A 19,225-nucleotide genomic window follows, 5' to 3' on the forward strand; every position below is an offset into this window, starting at 1 on the left:
TATAAAAAAGAAGTCCTTCATGTACCTAAATATAAGCTGTAGAGCATAACATTCTTATGTATAAAAGAGACAAAGAATCACTGATCGTCCTTTTTGTGGTACCTCTCTTTCCCCCCTATGGTAATGAAAGGATGAGAGAGAAGCATGATAATATTATTATTATCATGCTTCTCTCTCATCCTTCTTAATATGTTCTATTCCTTCTCTTTTTTTCACAATATCTTGCATTCCTTTTCTTTCCTTTCATACATCGCATCTCTTCTATCGCCATCTTTTCTACTTTGATATTTTATTTTATTTTTGCTTTTTACATTCATTTGCATTACTTTAATATTAATATAATTTTAATTCCTTATTATCTATATCGCAGTTTATTATGTCGACTTTTAAAATTATGAAAGTTTATTGTCACTTTCCTTTCTTTTTTTAAATATTTTAACTGCACTCTCTATTTATTGGCTCTTTTTTGGGTCCTATTACCTTCCTTTAGAAGTCTAGAAAGGTCTGACGACTTTGATGACTAAAACTGGTAATCCTCTCTTTCTCTATTTGACTGTTTATTCCAAGCACCATTACATGTAATTAACCTTATTTTGTTGGCAGGCAAAAATCTCAGACATCAAAGGTATTCTTTCATAGTGTTACAAGACGATTAATAGGAATTTTAAATAAGACAGCAATTTTTTTTTTTTAGAATCTAGTCTAAAGACAACGCCTGTGCCTTTTTTTTTAATATGACATGAAATATTACGAAACTTTTTTTGCTCACATTTTTGCATGTTTTAATTCATTGTTGTTTTATTTGTTTTTAACGACACCCTTACAATATCAAGTTTTTTAAAATTATGATTAGTGCTAACACTTTCTCATTCCTACTCCATATTGTCGTCCAAAAAAAAACATATTCAAATGCAAGCTGTTTAGATAGGTGCGATGTATAAATATATAAGTAGAGACACATTCCTCCTCATTCCTCTTCCAAATTTCTGATGCTGGGATATGCCATCTATTTCTCTTTTTCTCCCTTCTTTCAATGGTATAATTCATAAACAGTTGCCACCAAGAGCCGTCAAGACGCTCTACCTCTGAATCTAATGAAGGAGGCGTTTTAAAGCTAGCCTGATGATGATGAACCGCGTATATTGAGTACAAAAACTTCATTGATTATTTAATCACATAACTAACATAAGTTAGTAAATTGTTTTTGTATATAAACATTAATTAAAATAGATATTTTAAATAAAGAATGATTGAAACAATATATTAATACTTACTTGGTACTAGAACACCGAATACAGCATCCAGAGTGCGACGAGTAAGAGAAGGAGTATACAGTATGTAGCAGCAAGGCTCTTGCCTTCAGATGCGTGTCCGACCATTTTGTACTAAACTCAGTGACAGTCAAAATGCAACTGACCACAGATTGTATGCAACGAGAATATACTAAAACGAAAAAAAAGTCTATTTTTCGTTCTGACGACGTATCCAAATTTATAACCTGCCAGTTCGTAATCTGTAGCGCACCTATCAATTGTCAGATATGTTTACACCGTTGTATATGCATTCTGTGTTCATGTGCCAAATGTTCAAGCTCGTTTCGCCTTATAAACGATTTTTGGACGAAGTAAATATAAATTCTTAATTATTTTTGAAATTTGAATTTCGAATCCGAGTACGGTCCTGTGCATTCATTTCTGGAGAATGATAAGCCGCGCTATATTCGCTCCGCTGGAGTATCGGCCGTGAAGATTCCACGTTACATCGCAAGATGTGTGCATTTTTAACAACAGAGTTTCTTTAATTTAAACTCTATTACAATGGAATTAATTACGTTTTCTATTAACACACTTTTTAGATCACACTAATCTAGGTACATCAACGAATTTAAAATTCGAATTACTTTTTTTCTTTTTTATGTATGCGGCGAGAGTAGGCAAAGACGCAGATCGCCGGATGCATTGACCTATTTTTGAGCACCATGGCGCACTTGAACCCATGAGCACTTGAAAATTGTTATTAAATACGAAATAAACAATGAAATTTCAAATAATTTGTTCTTGAAAATTTTATTGCAAATAATATACAAATATAACCTTAAATGTCATTATGAAATCTAAGTAAGAAGCATCTATTCATTTATTAATGTTTTAAAATCACTTTTGTACACCAAAAGACGAATTCTAGAATATTCCAATTCCCTGTAGAATAGAACTCTCTATTAATGGTTTCCTTTAATTAAAAATCATCTTAAAATGCCACTCTGACTAATCAAAATTGTTTTTCTAAATGAAATATATATATAAAATTAGTATGTAATAAGTAGCGTGTGTAATGGATCATATATATATTGTATAAATATGCATTGTTAAACTTTATTATAAGATGTGTTGTTGTGGAATTTCTTCCTGCTTCTTCTCCATAATTATAACACCTTGCGAAGCGGAATAGAGTCAAAAATATAATAAATTAAAAAATAAATAGATAATAAGTTTACGATCAATAGAGTTATGTTAAAAGTTTCAATGTTGAATAAACTAATTTTATCTTTTTTATTATTTTATGTTAAATTACGCAGCCTTTGGTTACGCTTCTAACTGAAATACAATTAAATAATAAAACCTTTTTAAAATATAACCAAAAATATAAATAAACTATGACCACAGAACCATAGAGGAGGGAAAACATAAAAGTGAGTCGAATTTTCTTTTACAAATGCTCTGTTGTTATTGAAAGGCTGCCTAATTAATTGTGAATAATTTTGTCAATTTTGTAGTCTAAGCTAAATTTTTCAGACTTTATAATAGTTCTCCTTATGAAGTTCATATTTATCTACGATCATCGTTTTCTATCATTTTATTTATTAACGTTATATATATATATATATATATATATATATATATATATATATATATATATATATATATATATAATAGTTATTATTGTACATTATAACACATAAAAATTATTAAAAAACTGTTGACAAAAATTCAAAAAAAAGTTATACATAAGTGTTTAACGAGTCGAGTTTCGATACTTTTGAACAATCAAGATATACATTTTATATCTAGAGATAGATAAATACATCCCCTTAGATTGACCTCTATTGGTTGAAAGTGGCTTTAATCCTACCTTCTCCTTGGAAGGAATGAAGAAGAAAGAAAGAGAGAAAGCATTAGAGAGAGAGGGTAAAAATAAAAAAGTTTAATGAAAAAATCTTTGTACAATATATTCCTCTCTCAAAAATAAAATAGATAAACGTGGATATCTTGTGGATGGAATTGCTACACTTTCCTTGCCAGTCCGCATTTAATATTAAATTTAACAATTATAAATTGGTATTAGGTTATCTGTGGCCATTTCAGATTTGTACTATTTTAATCTGTTTGTTAAAAAAATATATTTAAATATTAACTTACCAAAGGTAACATAACAAATTACGAGCATATTAATATAAATTTCTCAAAATGTAATATATTTTTATTGAATTATTTACGCGACTGTCATTCTTGGCAGCCAAACGTCATTAATTAACGTGATAATTACGACTTTCGATTTCTTTCGCGTCCGACCCAATAATAACTGCCATCCGGTGTTTTGGTGCCAATTCGGAACGCGCACGCTCGGAGAAAAGAGAAAACAAAAACAGTTTGGCGATAATTTTAAAAATAGAATCGCCGTAAATAATCCACTTTGAAAATGAACGCTCCGTTTCTTTCCCGCCTTTCCCCGTTGACAGATGACAGTTGTTTGTTTTTTTTTTTGTTTTATTTCTGGATGTCCCAGCGCTAACCTTTACGGCGTAAATAGATTAATTGAACTCAGCTAATAAAGAATTATTTATTAAAAATAGATTATTTATAAATATTATATGTAGTGATATGACGGTGATGACATACGGATTCGATACCTGGTCACTAAGTCATAAGGCTCACACAGAAAGCAATGGAGAATATGCTCGGAGTTCCGCTGAGGGATCGTATCAGAAATGAGATCCGCAGAAGAACCAAGATCAACGACGTGGTTTAAAGAATTTCCCATCTGAAGTGGCAGTATAGCTCGTGCAACCGATGGTCGTTGGGGCCGAAAGGTTCTCGAGTGGCGACCACTAACGGGTAGACGATATAACTAATTTATAATTTAAACTAACACAGTTTATTTATTTACTCTTTTCAATTTTCGAAAATTTATCGCTAGTGTACGTATAAGTAAGATTTCCATGACTAATTTGATAGAATAGAATTGTTCCTCCATGATAGAATCCTTTAACATAAAGCTATTGGTGTACCCAAAGAACTCTGTTCTTACAAGAGCCAAGTATAAACAGGGACGATTTTTTTTATTACAACTAACCTAAAAGTCAAAATTGTATTACATTGTAATGAGGTTTTTATTAGTTATTGTGTTACACAAGTAAAATACTAAGTCAACACGAGTACTTTCGCTCATGGGGTGGCGAATGATACGGTTGAAAGAAATAAAACTGTATAGAATAAGGTATTTAATAAACTCTGCACAAAATAAATTGTTAACTAATAATAAGAAATAGAAAAAGAAATGTGTAATAAAAAATTAAGAAAGTAAAATAAATGTGTAAATAAAGATAAAATAAATGTACGATAAAATTAAAGATATAAATAAATAAAATGTACCTAGCCACCTTAGAGTAAAAAGATGATGGAAGAAAGGCGAGGAAAGAAAGAAGGTATAAAAGAGCAAAACGAAAGATATTGTGAAGGACAAAAGTAAAGAATGAAAGATATTGTGACGCGTGAAAGAGAGTGATAAATAAAGAAAAGACTGAAAAAATTATTGAACCTTAAAGTCCCTGATCCCAAAAAGTTAGGGGTACGTAGTTTTTTTTAGAGGCCACCAATAGCGAGGGCCGTTAAAAAAAAAACATGAGTACGAAAAATACGACAATATAACTTGAAATAATATTTACAGTACCTGGCGATAAAATTGCACATTAACCTTTGGAAAGAGACAATCGGCTAATTTCAGTTTCGTAGAACACTATCTCTATCCCACACTACCTATGTGACGTTTTTTCAGTCGTATTTCGTGCGACAGAGATAACACTACGTAGCCGAAATTAGCCGATTGTCTCTTACCAAAGATCGATGTGTAATATTTATCACCTGGCATAGTAATATAAATATAATTTTATAATATTTTCACGGCCATATATATAGCGATTTTTTTTGAACTTACGTATAATTTATCTGTAATTTAGGTTAAAATCATTTGACTGAAAACATATCGACCATATGTCTCCCATAAAGCTGTGGGTGAGGAATTTTAATTTCTCCCGACATAAAGGGACGAAGACGGAGAGATATGTAAATTCCTTTGCGCTGGATCAATTCCAAGATGCGTGAGCACGGCTTCGTCCAATGATGTATAACATGAAATAAATTCACGACGTTCATTGATGTATAAAATATTCCATTTTAATTGGTTCACAATAATCATGTTTCTATATACATTACACTAATTGTCAATACGTCGAACTCAAGCCAGCGTTCTGAAACTGCTACACTTTTCGTTCGAAATCCCTCAGTTTAAAACTAAGGTCTACTATCAATGAGTTAATTATAAAATACGGCACCAAATCATGGTGTCTCATTTTTAACCTGTGCAATGTCACAGTATCTCAAAGAGCTATGGGAACAACATCACTTCATTTGTGGCACATTAAAAAAGGGGAATTCTAAAGAAATATAATTCTTTATTTACATCGGTATTAAGGGAGCAATATCACATCATCAGCGGCGATGAATGTCAAAGAATAGCATGTCCGAAGTGGCAAGGGGCGGAGCACGTCGCTCATACAACCGACGTGTTGATGACCAAAGGTTCTCGATTGACTATCACAAGCCGGTAAACATGGCGTGGATAAAGTCCCCACTAAGTGGCTGCGGTTAGTCCAAAACCAGCTATCGTCGCGATCTTTAGGGAAAACCTATATCTTGTTGTAGGAGTCTATCGGCTGATAAAATGTTTATGTTTTAATGCATTTATATCTATTTAATTGCGTGTAAAACTAACATTTGCTATTCGATTATTTTATAACCTCAAAATTCTAATTACTTTACAACTTATTTAAAACATTCATCAATGAAAACATAATTTTTTATGTATAGCATTACATTTTTATGGCGTCGTAAATGGTTACGGAAAGTAATTACCATTATTAAATCTATAAAATTTAGGTGTTAATATAAAATTATTTATTTATTGACTCTTTTAAAATTTGTGTAATGGCGGGTTCTACCGGAACCTATAAACTTCGCGCCATTTTGAGACAGCGACTACACTTCTGGGTTTCCGGACAGTAAAATGATCATTAGCCTAGATTCTAGGCTATTAGCCTAGTGATGGGCAAAAGGTCGCGAAAGTATTTAATCTAGCACGTCAAGAGTCCATTGACATGAAGAGTATATGACCCGCAATAACTATATTAAAAATGTACGCTAATATAAAAAAAAAATTTGTGTATGCCATGTTTTTATATTATGATTATAAGCTTTGTAGCGTTCATTCTCCTATTGCTGGCCACTACGTACAAAATACTTTTATGTTAAATCATTCTAGAATGTTCGGATTCAAATTCAAATATCGATTTGAATTAGGACGCTATTAGTGATGTGCGACAACGAATATCTGTAAAAAGATTTAAATGTGGAAATTCTCGCCATATTCTACATTTAACAGTTGATCAATTATTTACTTTTGTTTAAAAATAATATTAAATAATTCGTCCCAGAATTTTCTTGAACTTAAATTATTACAAATATAAATTAAATTTACATGAAACAATTATTATTAATCGTATATAATACCAGATTTATAAACAGACAATTAAATAAAATGTTTACTTTTTTATCTATCATAAAAATTAAAAAATTGTAAGATTATTGTACTTCAACTTATGTTATAACCTCAAATAATTGCCGAAAATGTGCTTCTGCATGACTATTGAAAGAGTAATCGAAATACAAAATAATTTTTTACTTATCTTTTTTAGATCATTCATTTATTATTACGTACTGGCAATAATTCCACTGATTCATATTTATATCTTTTCTATTTTCATCTCTGAATGTTTTTTCTTTTTTGGATTTTATTGCCTTGCGTCAGGGACATCTTGTTACGTCATCGCAGTGTTGCCAGGTGAGTGACATACCGCAGCAGCGGATACATTGTAAACGGTTTTATAACCGTCCTCGTCATAAAATAAAGATCAAACGCAGTTTTTTTTACGGCTCTCCTAAAATATTTGGCTAAACACGTGTTTACGAAGGACGCCGACTTCTAAATAATATGAAGAACATGATTCATAAATTTAAAAAACAATTGTTATTAAATCAGTTGACTAATTATGTACAAGAACAGCGGAGACGGTAATATATTTTATAAAATAAAATAATTTAATCTCGGAGCCCAAAATATTTTTCCCGGGTCATGAATTTGGAAATACGCCACAGATAAAGCAATAAAGGTAGTAATCGTGGTCAAGTCACGCCTCGTATAAATTTTAATGGCGTATTAACGCACCTCCTTGTGAAATATCGATCTGTCAAAAAAATATTTCTTTAAAATTTATGTTTATTTTAAGTGAACGAATATAACATTTAAATTTACTTTATCACAGGACAGCACAGTACAAAGGTCAATAATTACATTTATTTTATTTATTTATTTTTTAATATTCTTTATTGTACACGCTAAGATACATTTAATAAGTTTTACAATAATATACAAAAAAGTATGGGCGGTCTTATCACACAAGGCAATCTCTTACAGACAACCATAGTATGGAAAAGGTAAAAGTACTAATAATGGGTAGTTTACTTGTACAAAAAATACATATTTACAAACAAACGATCATAAACATACATACCTATATAACATATATACTTATAATAAATAAGGTTAATACATATTATAAATATATAACAATAATAAATAAAAACATCTTACTGACTTCGATCAGTATTGGTTCGATCGCACTTGCCTCAGAAAGAAACAGAAGAAGAAGAAGAAATGAATTAAAAGATAGATAATTATAGGTCTAGTAAATGGTTCTATATATACGTTTTAACAATATAACCTCAAAAAAGACTTGTATTAATTGTCAATTTTACTGAATTATTATATTTTACAGATTATAAATTATATTTTGTTTATTAAAAATATTAAAGTTTGCTTTTTTTAATACGCAAGCAGTATACTCTGACACAAAACCAATGACATTCCACTTAAAAAACACACTGGCAATATAAAAAGTAGGAAAACAAATAAAAATTTGAAAAAAGGTTCGTACGTGCAAAGTCAGTCGACAACAACTCCTGTGAATGACAGAATAAATAATATTTTAAATGTGATGGCTTATTATCAGTCTGTTTAATTGATATTTTTCTGCGTCATTTTATTATTAGTCTGTAAGATGTCGTGATTATAAATTAATAAAAATATAAGTTAGTCTTCAATAACTATCAACTAACTAAACTAACCTATTCTACCTAAAATTGAATTGTTGGCTTAGGTACTATATTTTTACATTTCTCTTTGGATAAAATCCAAATGAGAGAAGAATTTGCACCTACTTGTATGAACTATTTTAGTTATCTCCATCAGCGCGGGTACTCCTGGTTCCTTTTATTAAGTTATATATATGTAGGGTTCGTTTAACAACGCTTCGTATCACTGGCCACTTCAGCCACTATACTTTGTTTATAATAATTCTTAATTCAAATTCAACAATTCTCTACACTTCTTTATTTTCTTTCCTTTATGTATAAGAGATGGGTTACATCACTTATTCGCGTCAAGTTGAGTTTACTACATATAGATAAATATCTCAAACATGATAACAGACGAAAGAAACTCTTGAACTGTGTATTTTGAAATAATATAAAAATAAATATATTTTATAAACATTGAAGTATACTGGGTAAACACGTTTTTCCTCTATTTCTATCTTCAATGAAGTCACCAAGAAGGAAAATCGGCTACCCGAGACCAGCAATTCTTCGAGCTACGTCGGTGATCTTGATTCTTCTGCAGATTTCCCCATTCCTGATTCAATGCCCTAATGGATGCCCACTGCAAGGCATAGCCCTCCAAAGATCGCCACGATGGTCGGTCCTAGTTTGCTCGTATCCATTGACTTCCCGCGCCGCATCTACAGGCCAGCCACACGAGAACCTTTTGAGATGTGCCCCGCCGCACGTCTAACGAACAATTCTTCGAGCTACGTCGGTGATCTTGGTTCTTCTGCGATTCTCCTCATTTCTAATTCGATCTCGCAGCGAAACTCCGAGCATAGCCCTCACCATTGCTTTCGGAGTGACCTTGAACCTTTGTATAAAGCCCATGGTAAATGACCACATCTCGAATCCGTATGTCATAATTGGCAACACAAATTGGCCAAAGACCTTGCATACATTGCACTACTTTTTAATCCGAGTTGGATTCAGCGTGTGATTGAAAAACCGCAATTAAAGCAAACAGTGAGGCAATAGAAATATTTTTTCATCGAGTCATACCGTATTTGCTTCATTAATTTTTATAATGGCACTAAACATTTAATTCTAATAATTTTTCAATAAAAAAATTCAAAAGAAACATATTTATATATATTCTTACAATTAATGTTGAGATATAATAAAAAACATAGATATGTATTAAAATATAATACACGAACGGTAAATATGTGGCTGTCTTACATATTCATCGATTCTAAATCATAGATATATTTTGATCTCAAAATGATGAACGGTGGATGTAGACTTGATAAAAATGTTCGTCGATATAATTTATCAAATAATTGTACTACTTTCCTCTTGTAAACAGATTGAAAATGTTTTCATAAATAGACTCGCAGAGCAAAGACCGAAGTCCGTACGTAAGAATATGAGTTTTATTTTAAAATGCAATGTACATATATTCCTGGAAAAAGTCCAAATGTTCATCTATACGAATCATTCTTATATTTTTAATGTTAAAAACTTGCGGATGGGGATGCTAAAGATTCTTTATTTACACAAACTGTCATCGTTGCGTAGTTTATTACCATTTTCTCGGAACTTTATCTTGAATAACTTCTACTTTATATTAAGGCAATTTTATATTCTAGTACCTACATTTTAAAATATTTTCGTGTATTTTGATATGTTGCTATAATATTCTTATAATATTAATATAATATAATATTCTTATAATAATAATATTCTTTCTTTAGAAATTTCAGCTACTGCTTAATTCTGCTACAAATATATATAATTTGTTATTGTATTATTTGAAATGTCAACAAATGTCTATAGTTTGCTTAAAAAGATTTTTAATTACTTCTGTGTAATATTGCTATATACATTACGAAATGTAATTAAATAATTTTTATTTTTCAAAAAACTATATACTAAACATAATAATACATAAAAATAGGTATTTTAACTAAACACCTTGGTAGATTTAACTTTATATAATAACTTAATAGATATTAAATAATAACTTAATATAAAAGTTTTATCCAAAGGTCAACATTTTCAATATCTGTCAAGTTTGACATAAAAGTTGACATACGAATTAGTAACATTTCACAGAATATTGTGAAATCTGTGAAGTATCGTGATAAATAGATAATTAAACTGTGAATCGTGACTAACAACAGAGGCAAAAACCGCCTTACGTCGCGACTATAATGTGAAAATAATTAACGAGCGGAAATTTATTTGATGGGAGATCGGCAGAAGACGATACGGGCTGAAGAAATGGCCACAACAAGCACGGCGGTCACAACCGTCCCTCCGCAGACACAAGAGGTAACAGATATGACATAAATACCGTCTTATCTTCTATATTTGATGAGCTATGTAGTCAAACGATCTTCTAATTCAGATAACCGGTATTTGTGTTGAGTTACGGTTGTCTTTACGTTCGTTATTCCGATGGCATCGTTAAAATTTGTTAGGGCAAATGTTTATAAACACCGTATAAGATTTATAAGACCTTTACAATTGTTACCGCTTAGAAATAAGAGTACTAAAACGGACGCTTTGCTAAGTGACGTGAATGTATTAGATCTTACTAGAGTCATAGCAGGGCCGTTTTGCACTATGACTCTGGGTGATTTGGGCGCGAATGTGATCAAAGTAGAAAGTTTGGACGGCGATGAAGCTAGAAAATGGGGACCGCCATTTGTGAAGGATTCAAAGGATTCCTACTACTTCATGTCAGTGAATAGAAATAAAAAGAGTATTTGTATTGACTTTAAAACAGGTGAAGGTAAGTAATTTATTATTTTATTAATATCTCATATGCTAATAGCTAAATTTAATAATTTATCTTGCCATGTAAATTTATAAATTATTTTATAATTATTAGTTTTCTTAACTGGCCTTAGTAAACTGAGTAGCTGTGATTTTCACATTAATTATGTCTTCAAAAATATCTTTTTAAGCCATTGTTATAGTGAACAATACATTAATTGTTCGAAAACCTTGAAGCCATTGTTAAGTGAATTTTCCAACGCCAAAGTTTTTGTCACAATAGTGATGAATATAAAAAATATGACGCAACCCAGACAAAAAAAATATTTTACATAATTCACAGAGCAATAGAAGAATAGTACTTTATTCTATCAATACAAGGTATTTTATTAAGAAATACATTGAAATAAATATTGATTACTTTAAAATAACTATTCATTGAGTGGAATAAAGAGTTTTTTTAATATATAACAATCTTAGCTTATTTCTGTGTTATTTATTTTCTACATCTATCTTTTTGGGTATTCTTTTTCTAGAAAGAGGAGGAGAGGTTTGTAGGTTTAAAGGGAATTTAGTTTTACTATTAAATATTAGTCAATTGGTCCCTATACAGGTCAATGGGTTTTAGGTGTGAATGTAGAACCCATTATCAAAGTTCTTATATCATTTAAAATAAATGAATATATTAAAACAAACACCATCTAACATCTGACCTGTCAAATTTCATAATCATTGAGATATGCACCGTGAATCTAGGCTTTTAAAAATATTATGTTGTTTATAGGCCAACAGAGTAATACTGTGATCAAGAAGTAAGGTGAATTTGTTAATAAAATGTAAATTCGCTTTTTATTCCTCCAAATCAATTCCATACCCTTCAAAGTAATACCGTTTGATAAAACCACTTGCCAATGGTTTTTCTAGTCCTCAACACAGATAGAATAGCCCTTTTTTTGCTATAGCCTTCAAGACCTTCTTTGATTCGGTTTTTATCTCCATAATCATGACAAAATGGCTTATGAGTTTGCTGAATAGCCAGAAGTCTCTCTGAGTCAAATAAGGCATATATATGGTGGTTGTGGAACAATATGAATTGAGTTTTGTTGATGCTTTTCACCTAAAAATTAAGAACATTTAAAAGATGACAAACAGATGACAGGCAAATGTTTTAGATAACCATACCGACCTAATAAAAAACAATTTACCTGCCTTCCTAATGCCCAGGAGTTTTATATGACAATTTCACCTTACATTTTGATAACAGTAGTATAACTGATTCTATGTTAAATACATAAAATTCCAGGTAAAAATGTAATGTATGATTTGGCCAGAAAATGTGATGTCCTCGTTGAGAACTTTGTTCCTGGTAAGCTGGATCAACTGGGTTTAGGTTACAAGCACTTGAGTAAATTAAATCCGAGACTTATATACTGCGCTATCACTGGTTTTGGTCCCACAGGACCATATGCAAAGAAACCTGGGTATGTATGAACTTTATATTATTTTAATATTTAAACAGTTTATATTAGTTCTTAACTGTAACAATGTAATATAAAACATAAGGAATTCATATCAGGGGTGGCCAAGGTGGTCACTTAAAACATGCAAAAGAATGTTTTTTGTTGAAATCCTATTTATTGAAATTATTATATATATATATTGAAGTTAATTATAATGGCACACATATTTGACAGCACTCCTTGTAATACTTAAGATGCCTGTTAGTTAATTATGATCTGTGTTTGGATTTCACTAATTATGGTGGAATAATAATAATTATTATTCACACCAGTAATTTATTTCAATTTCCCAGGAGCAACATAGGTTATATAAATTTAAATATTGAAATAATTTGACAATCAATCAAAAATATTCGTTCAAAGAGCCGCATGTGGTTTACAAGGCACAGTATGGCCACCCCTGATATATATCATGTTTTCTCTAGTATTGTGTATCTAAAGTAAGCATAGTTGTAGATATTAGTGTTCTTGTCTGTTACATGGGACATTATAAATCAAAAAGAAAAAAAAAGCGAAATTCCATCAAACATATATATAAGGTATACACACAAGGTGTATACCCCTAGGTAAAATTACAAATTTCAATATGTCGTTTGGCGGTTTGTGGTTTTCACTCTACTTGGTATCAGTGTGGTGTGTCACTGCCATAAGATAATAATAATTTATTTTCCACTAATGTTAACACCAGAATACTAGAGTTTAGGTGTAAAACCAATGATTATGAGGTTATTCTTAACCATGACTCACTGAAGAACCTTCCTTGTTTTTAAACAATAAAAAATGTAATTAGACAATTCTTTCAGGAATTTTGTGTTTTGCGAATACATTTGGACATTTATTTTTATTTATGTAGATGGAATGCTTGAAAAATTTATAGTTTACTGTGGATGTACCCCACATTGATCCAGCAACCAACGGTCAAATAGTTTGAAAGGTTTTCGAACGGTGACCATGAGTCAGTAGACACGGTGTACTTACCTACTGAAGGGAGCAACGAAATAGTCAAGTGCTCATAAGTTGCAGCCATCTGTGGAGGAGGCTTTAATTCTGTTTTTTTCAGCACTTCAACATTGATAATTCTTCTCTTTTCAGCTATGATGTTATAGCTGCCGCTATGGGCGGACTGCTAAATTCCACTGGAGAGAAAGATGGCAACCCAGTTAAGCCCGGTGTTGCTATAACTGATGTAACAACAGGCCTGCACGCATACGGCGCTATAATGACAGCGTTGTACCACCGAATAAATTCAGGCAGAGGACAAAAGATCGACTGCAATCTATTTTCCACTCAAATATCCAGTATGATAAACATCGCAAATATATACTTAAACTGTGGAATTGAACCCCAGCGTTGGGGTACAGCCCACGCGAATATTGTACCGTACCAAGCTTTCAAAACGAAGGATGGTGAAATTGTTATTGGTACAGGATCCAATGCCCAATTCATGGACTTCTGCAAGCTGATAAACATGGAAATCTTAATAAACGACGAGAGATTCAAAGACAATTCTGCAAGAGTTAAAAATAGAATAGAATTAATAAAGATCCTTAGTGAAGTCATATCTAAGAAGACCAAAAAAGAATGGGCGAATATTTTCAGGAACGCAACCTTTCCAAATGGACCAGTTAACACAATGAAGGAAGTGTTTGATGATGAACATGTAAAAGCTATAGAATTGGTGAAGGAACTTCCTCATCCCGACGCAGGTACCGTGAGGGTGGTTGGACCGCCGACTCTTTACAGCACTGGTGGAAATAAAGCAAGAACTGCCCCACCGACACTAGGACAACACACCAGAGATATACTCTCCAACTTCTTGGGTTACCATGGAGAGAAAATAAACAATCTTTTCACAAACAAGGTTGTAAGATAAATTATTAACTTTATCACTTCACATTCAAAGATTACTCGTATCTGGTGAACAAAATAAATATTGATATGTTTTATATCTTGTGTTTGAATTGCATTTTTGCAGATACTATATCTAATATATAAAATTCTCGTGTCACGGTGTTCGAACTTGAACTCCTCTGAAACGGCTTGACCGATTTTTACCAAATTTTATATGCGTATTCAATAGGTCTGAGAATCGGCTACTATCTATTTTTCATACCCCTAAGTGATAAGGGTTGTTCACCCTTAAAAAAAATTTTTAATTTTTTTTTACGAAATTTTTTGTTTTTGTTTTTTTATGATACAACATACAAAAATACATACAACCCTAAATTTTCACCCCTCTACGATCAACCCTTATTTTTAAATTAAAATTTTGAATTTTTTTTTTGCAAAACAACGATTGTGGGTATCAGCTAGTACTATATATATAATAACCATCACCCATTCTCCATTTTTAATTATGTATATTTCTATCTCTGGACATCTTTATATGTTGTAATTCAACTGTTGTGGTCTGAAATAATGACCTTTTTCGATATGACTGCCAATCTTCAGTTTGTCCATTTCATATACAATATAAACTATTAAATAATACATATAGAACCTTTTACCTTTTTCGTAAAAGTCGCTCTTGCAGATCTGGTGGTAGAATGTCTTTAATTGGAAAGAGAAGATTTCAGGGATCAGTAAGTTTGAGTTAACTGTATAAGATGGATGAATCTGATAGATCTGGTACGGATCCCAACTGCCGACATTTTTATATAAAAAAAAAACAATGTTTTGTATTAATAAGCGTTATGTACGATTCGCCAAAAAATTGTAAAATTTTATTTGACCCTTTGATTAAAAAGGTTACTCACCTCTATGTTAAATGATGCTATTATAGGGGACCAAAATATTTCTCTAGTTTCTATAGGATAAATAAATTAACAGATGATTCGAAGTGCGTGCAGAATGTTCTGGAAGTTAAGGAATATACAGAAGCTCAATTTGATTTTACTTTGTATGAAATTGAGCTCCTTTAACATCTTTCTAACAAGTTATAACTATACATACAGTACCCGGCGATAAATATTACACGTCGACCTTTGGAAAGAGACAATCGGCTAATTTCGGTTTTGTAGAGCGTTATCTCTGTCGCACGAAATGCAAATAGTCCGTTATCTATAAGGAGCTGTTACAACAAGTATCATTTGCTTTTTTTTATAATTATTTTTATTCTTTGTATAAAATACAACAATTTAAAATAAAAATAATCGTGGTTGGTTTGTGGCTGGATAAGGGTGGTTGGTATTGTAATTTAAGTTTAAATATGTTGTGGTATTTTCCTAGGGCCAGTAGGTTTTAGAGGTAATAACAACACGAAGACCGAAGTATAAATTTGTATATTCATCAAGCTTAGTCCATATTTATACAGATTTAAAACTATGTAGACAATGTTGGACCAATAAAAATCGTCAGCCAATCACAAGCCTAGAAGCATTGTAGAGCGCCATCTTTTGACCAAATTATATAAAGAATTATATTTCTGTGGAATTCCCCTTTTCGATGCGCCGCTGATGATGACGTCATGTGGCTCGTATAATGTCATTGTAATGAATCTCAATTTGAATTTAGTTTCAATCTAATTGGGCGATAGCTGTAAATAAAAATAAAGTTAACTATATATATCATAAAGTTTAATATATCATGTTACTTTGAATTTTTGTTGATTTTTGGTATTGCAGACGGGAGTTGAACCCGTAGCCGTTATAACGCTGCGACATACAAGGGCACCGAGCCGCAAAAAAGTCGTTTGGACGGAGGACACCGTTGACAACGAGAACATGAACAAGAAGAAATCAAAATGTAAGCTGACACTTGTAAGGCACTATATATAGGCCTCCTCCAAAATCGTCACAATTACCAGTCTTACGACCGCATCCAGAGACTTCCTTGATGCCGTTGGTCCGCCTTGTAGTGGTCGTTTAGATATGCACAACTCCAGCTCCACAGGCCACTTCAGACAATCACTTCAGAAATCCTTCAGGATACGTCTGCGAAATTGGATCTATTTCTTATTTGATCTCGTATCGAAGCGAACTTATTTCCAAAGATATCACCACATCAGGCGGTTGAATTGGGGGTATTGCAGGATACGCTCGCAACGATTGGGTTAGCGTTACCTGACTTCTAAATCTAATCCCTCTTCTTCTTCTTCTTCCTGTGGCACTACAACCTTTTATGAGTCATGGTCACCTCCACGATTACCTTCCATCTCGTTCTATCCCTCACCGCTGTTTGCCAAGATGTCTTCCTTCAGATACTCCTGATATCTTCCTCCAAGCATTCTAGCAACATCTTCTTGGGTCTTCCTCTGAGTGTTTATTGACACGTGTAATCTAATTCACTGTCATCATAATTATTTACGTAATAAGATCACATAATTAGACCACCATTCCATCCATGTTGACCTAGACATAGTCCATTCGCGTGAAGTACGCAATGATTTTAAAAGTACATCTCATATATTCCCGATTTGGAGGTTAATATGAGACAGTCACAGTTTTGTGACATCCTGTATTTGTGTCACAGGTTGCTGTATCTACGAGAAACCGCGTAGCTTCGACGAGTCTGACTCCGAGAGTAGCGACGACGAATGCGAACATTGCTTCGGACATGTCGAACACAAGTGGCATAAGCACCACGCGACCACCGCCACTCCTACCACAGCTACCACCACCACTAACACCACCACTGAACAGGTGCTTATACATAATTTTCTTTAAAACAAAGTAAAAGGTATATATATTAATATAAGTATATATGTCAATCAATTTTGTCTATTGCAAATATTGAAAAAATATTTTGTTTTTTGGTTTGATTTCTCTTAGCTGACGCTTACTCTGTGAAATGTATATTCCTACAAAATATCGAGTCTCTAAGTCATATACTTTCAGAGATTTTATGATGAGTGGAATAAGGGGCAATTTATAGCACATTGATATATATATATATATACCCCAGACTAATAGCATATACACGTGCACTATAGTCACCGGCTTAGGTTTGTGCGCAGTGAGATCAAGAGGGAGCGATTAAAATATGGAAATATATTTTTGCTTTGTTCTAGGAGGAAAGAGAACCGACCACAGAGGTAACTCTTCGACCGAAAGAAGAACCAACTCCCCCCACAAACCCCACCCCGCCCGATAGTTAAATGAAAAGCTAATTTTCCTAACCTGTTAAATCTTTTTCCATATTGTCCCTTATAAATCTTACTAATCTAAATATATCTCTTTAGACTACACTCCGCTCAATCGATCTCGATCTGAATGAATGAAATGAATGTAAATTTTATTCCAATTTGAAATCTTTTCTCTATGGTATAGATGCGTTCATATAAAGTTGTAATAGTGTTTTAACATACAGAAATATTGTTATACTTGTTAGTTTAGAAACTGCTTAACAAATACCCTTACGCCGCATTGTTAATACAGTAATCCCTCCTATAACGCGATACTTCGACATTTTTTTCGTATTACACGATTTCATGTCTGTTTTTATCTCGGTGATTTCCCTTTTTAGTTCTCTACTGTGATTATAATGATTGGTATGAACTTTAGATACTGTGGTTATTTTGTTTCTAATAAAAAGCATATATTTCGTTCAAAACCCCTGCAACTGCAGGACATTGGCTCCTTCCATTAATTTCCGAAAAGACCGGTTGAAAGTGACCTGCATCCAGCTTCTTCCAATGAGGTCGCCTGTCCACTATGTGCATGCCGATCCGTGGTCTCTACTCCAGATCCTTAAGGTCTCAAAACATGATTTCCTCTTCAACATGAGAAGTTAAACGCCAATCATTAGTCCATAAAGCATCAAACAGGATACAGTAGAATGATTGTACATTGCGTTTTCCTATAACGCGCAACGAATCTACCGTGTTATAGGGGGATAACTAAATGCATTTAACCAATTCTTAATATACACGATTATCCGCTGTCTTCTTCTACCGTCTATTGTTGTTCTAGAAAAGGAGACCTCCGCTTCATATCTTACATAAGACTTTAATCAGACTATAAAATGGTATTTAAGGTCTTTATTATATACCCTGATTAAAATTAATATAGCCCTCTTTTAACTGCAGTTTAAACATATGAAAATATATGATAGTGAATTGTTAAGTATATATACATAAAAGTTAAAGATGCGTTTACACTTGTAAAGTTTTTTGGAAGACACGCAAGTTTATAATTTTTAATGTAATGTCTTTAATTGTAAAATTTAGGATTTTTTATTGTAATAAAAATTTTAAATAATTTCTTTCAAGTCATGGTCTAAGTTATCAACTTATTTCAAGTATTTAACAGAATTCTGTCTAAAGACACGCAAGTTCCAGAATCCAAAAAAAATACTTAAAAGAAATAACGCATTATCACCGTCAAATATGCATGTAAACGCATTCTTACCTATTTTATTTATACATTTTACTGGCATTATCTCTTGGAATACATACAGTATAGATGCTTTTAAGATATTTATATATAAATTACA

General features: G+C 32.2%; 2 protein-coding genes across 2 annotated transcripts; both read left to right on the plus strand.

Moving 5' to 3' along the window:
- The first annotated feature begins 10,593 nt into the window (after nt 1-10,593).
- LOC137922198 (uncharacterized) lies at nt 10,594-18,191 on the plus strand. Its single transcript, XM_068765117.1, has 4 exons — nt 10,594-10,826; nt 16,417-16,537; nt 17,264-17,433; nt 17,802-18,191. Exons 1-4 carry the CDS (start codon nt 10,740-10,742, stop codon nt 17,886-17,888), a joined length of 465 nt encoding a protein of 154 aa, XP_068621218.1. The 5' UTR covers nt 10,594-10,739; the 3' UTR covers nt 17,889-18,191.
- LOC137922197 (succinate--hydroxymethylglutarate CoA-transferase) lies at nt 10,850-14,718 on the plus strand. Its single transcript, XM_068765116.1, has 3 exons — nt 10,850-11,289; nt 12,577-12,754; nt 13,886-14,718. Exons 1-3 carry the CDS (start codon nt 10,953-10,955, stop codon nt 14,664-14,666), a joined length of 1,296 nt encoding a protein of 431 aa, XP_068621217.1. The 5' UTR covers nt 10,850-10,952; the 3' UTR covers nt 14,667-14,718.
- Nucleotides 18,192-19,225: the final 1,034 nt, after the last annotated feature.

Source organism: Battus philenor, unplaced genomic scaffold, assembly GCF_028537555.1.
Source record: "Battus philenor isolate CCGP_79_NKW_IND1 unplaced genomic scaffold, ilBatPhil1.0.hap1 SCAF_2, whole genome shotgun sequence".
Lineage (NCBI taxonomy): Eukaryota > Metazoa > Arthropoda > Insecta > Lepidoptera > Papilionidae > Battus > Battus philenor.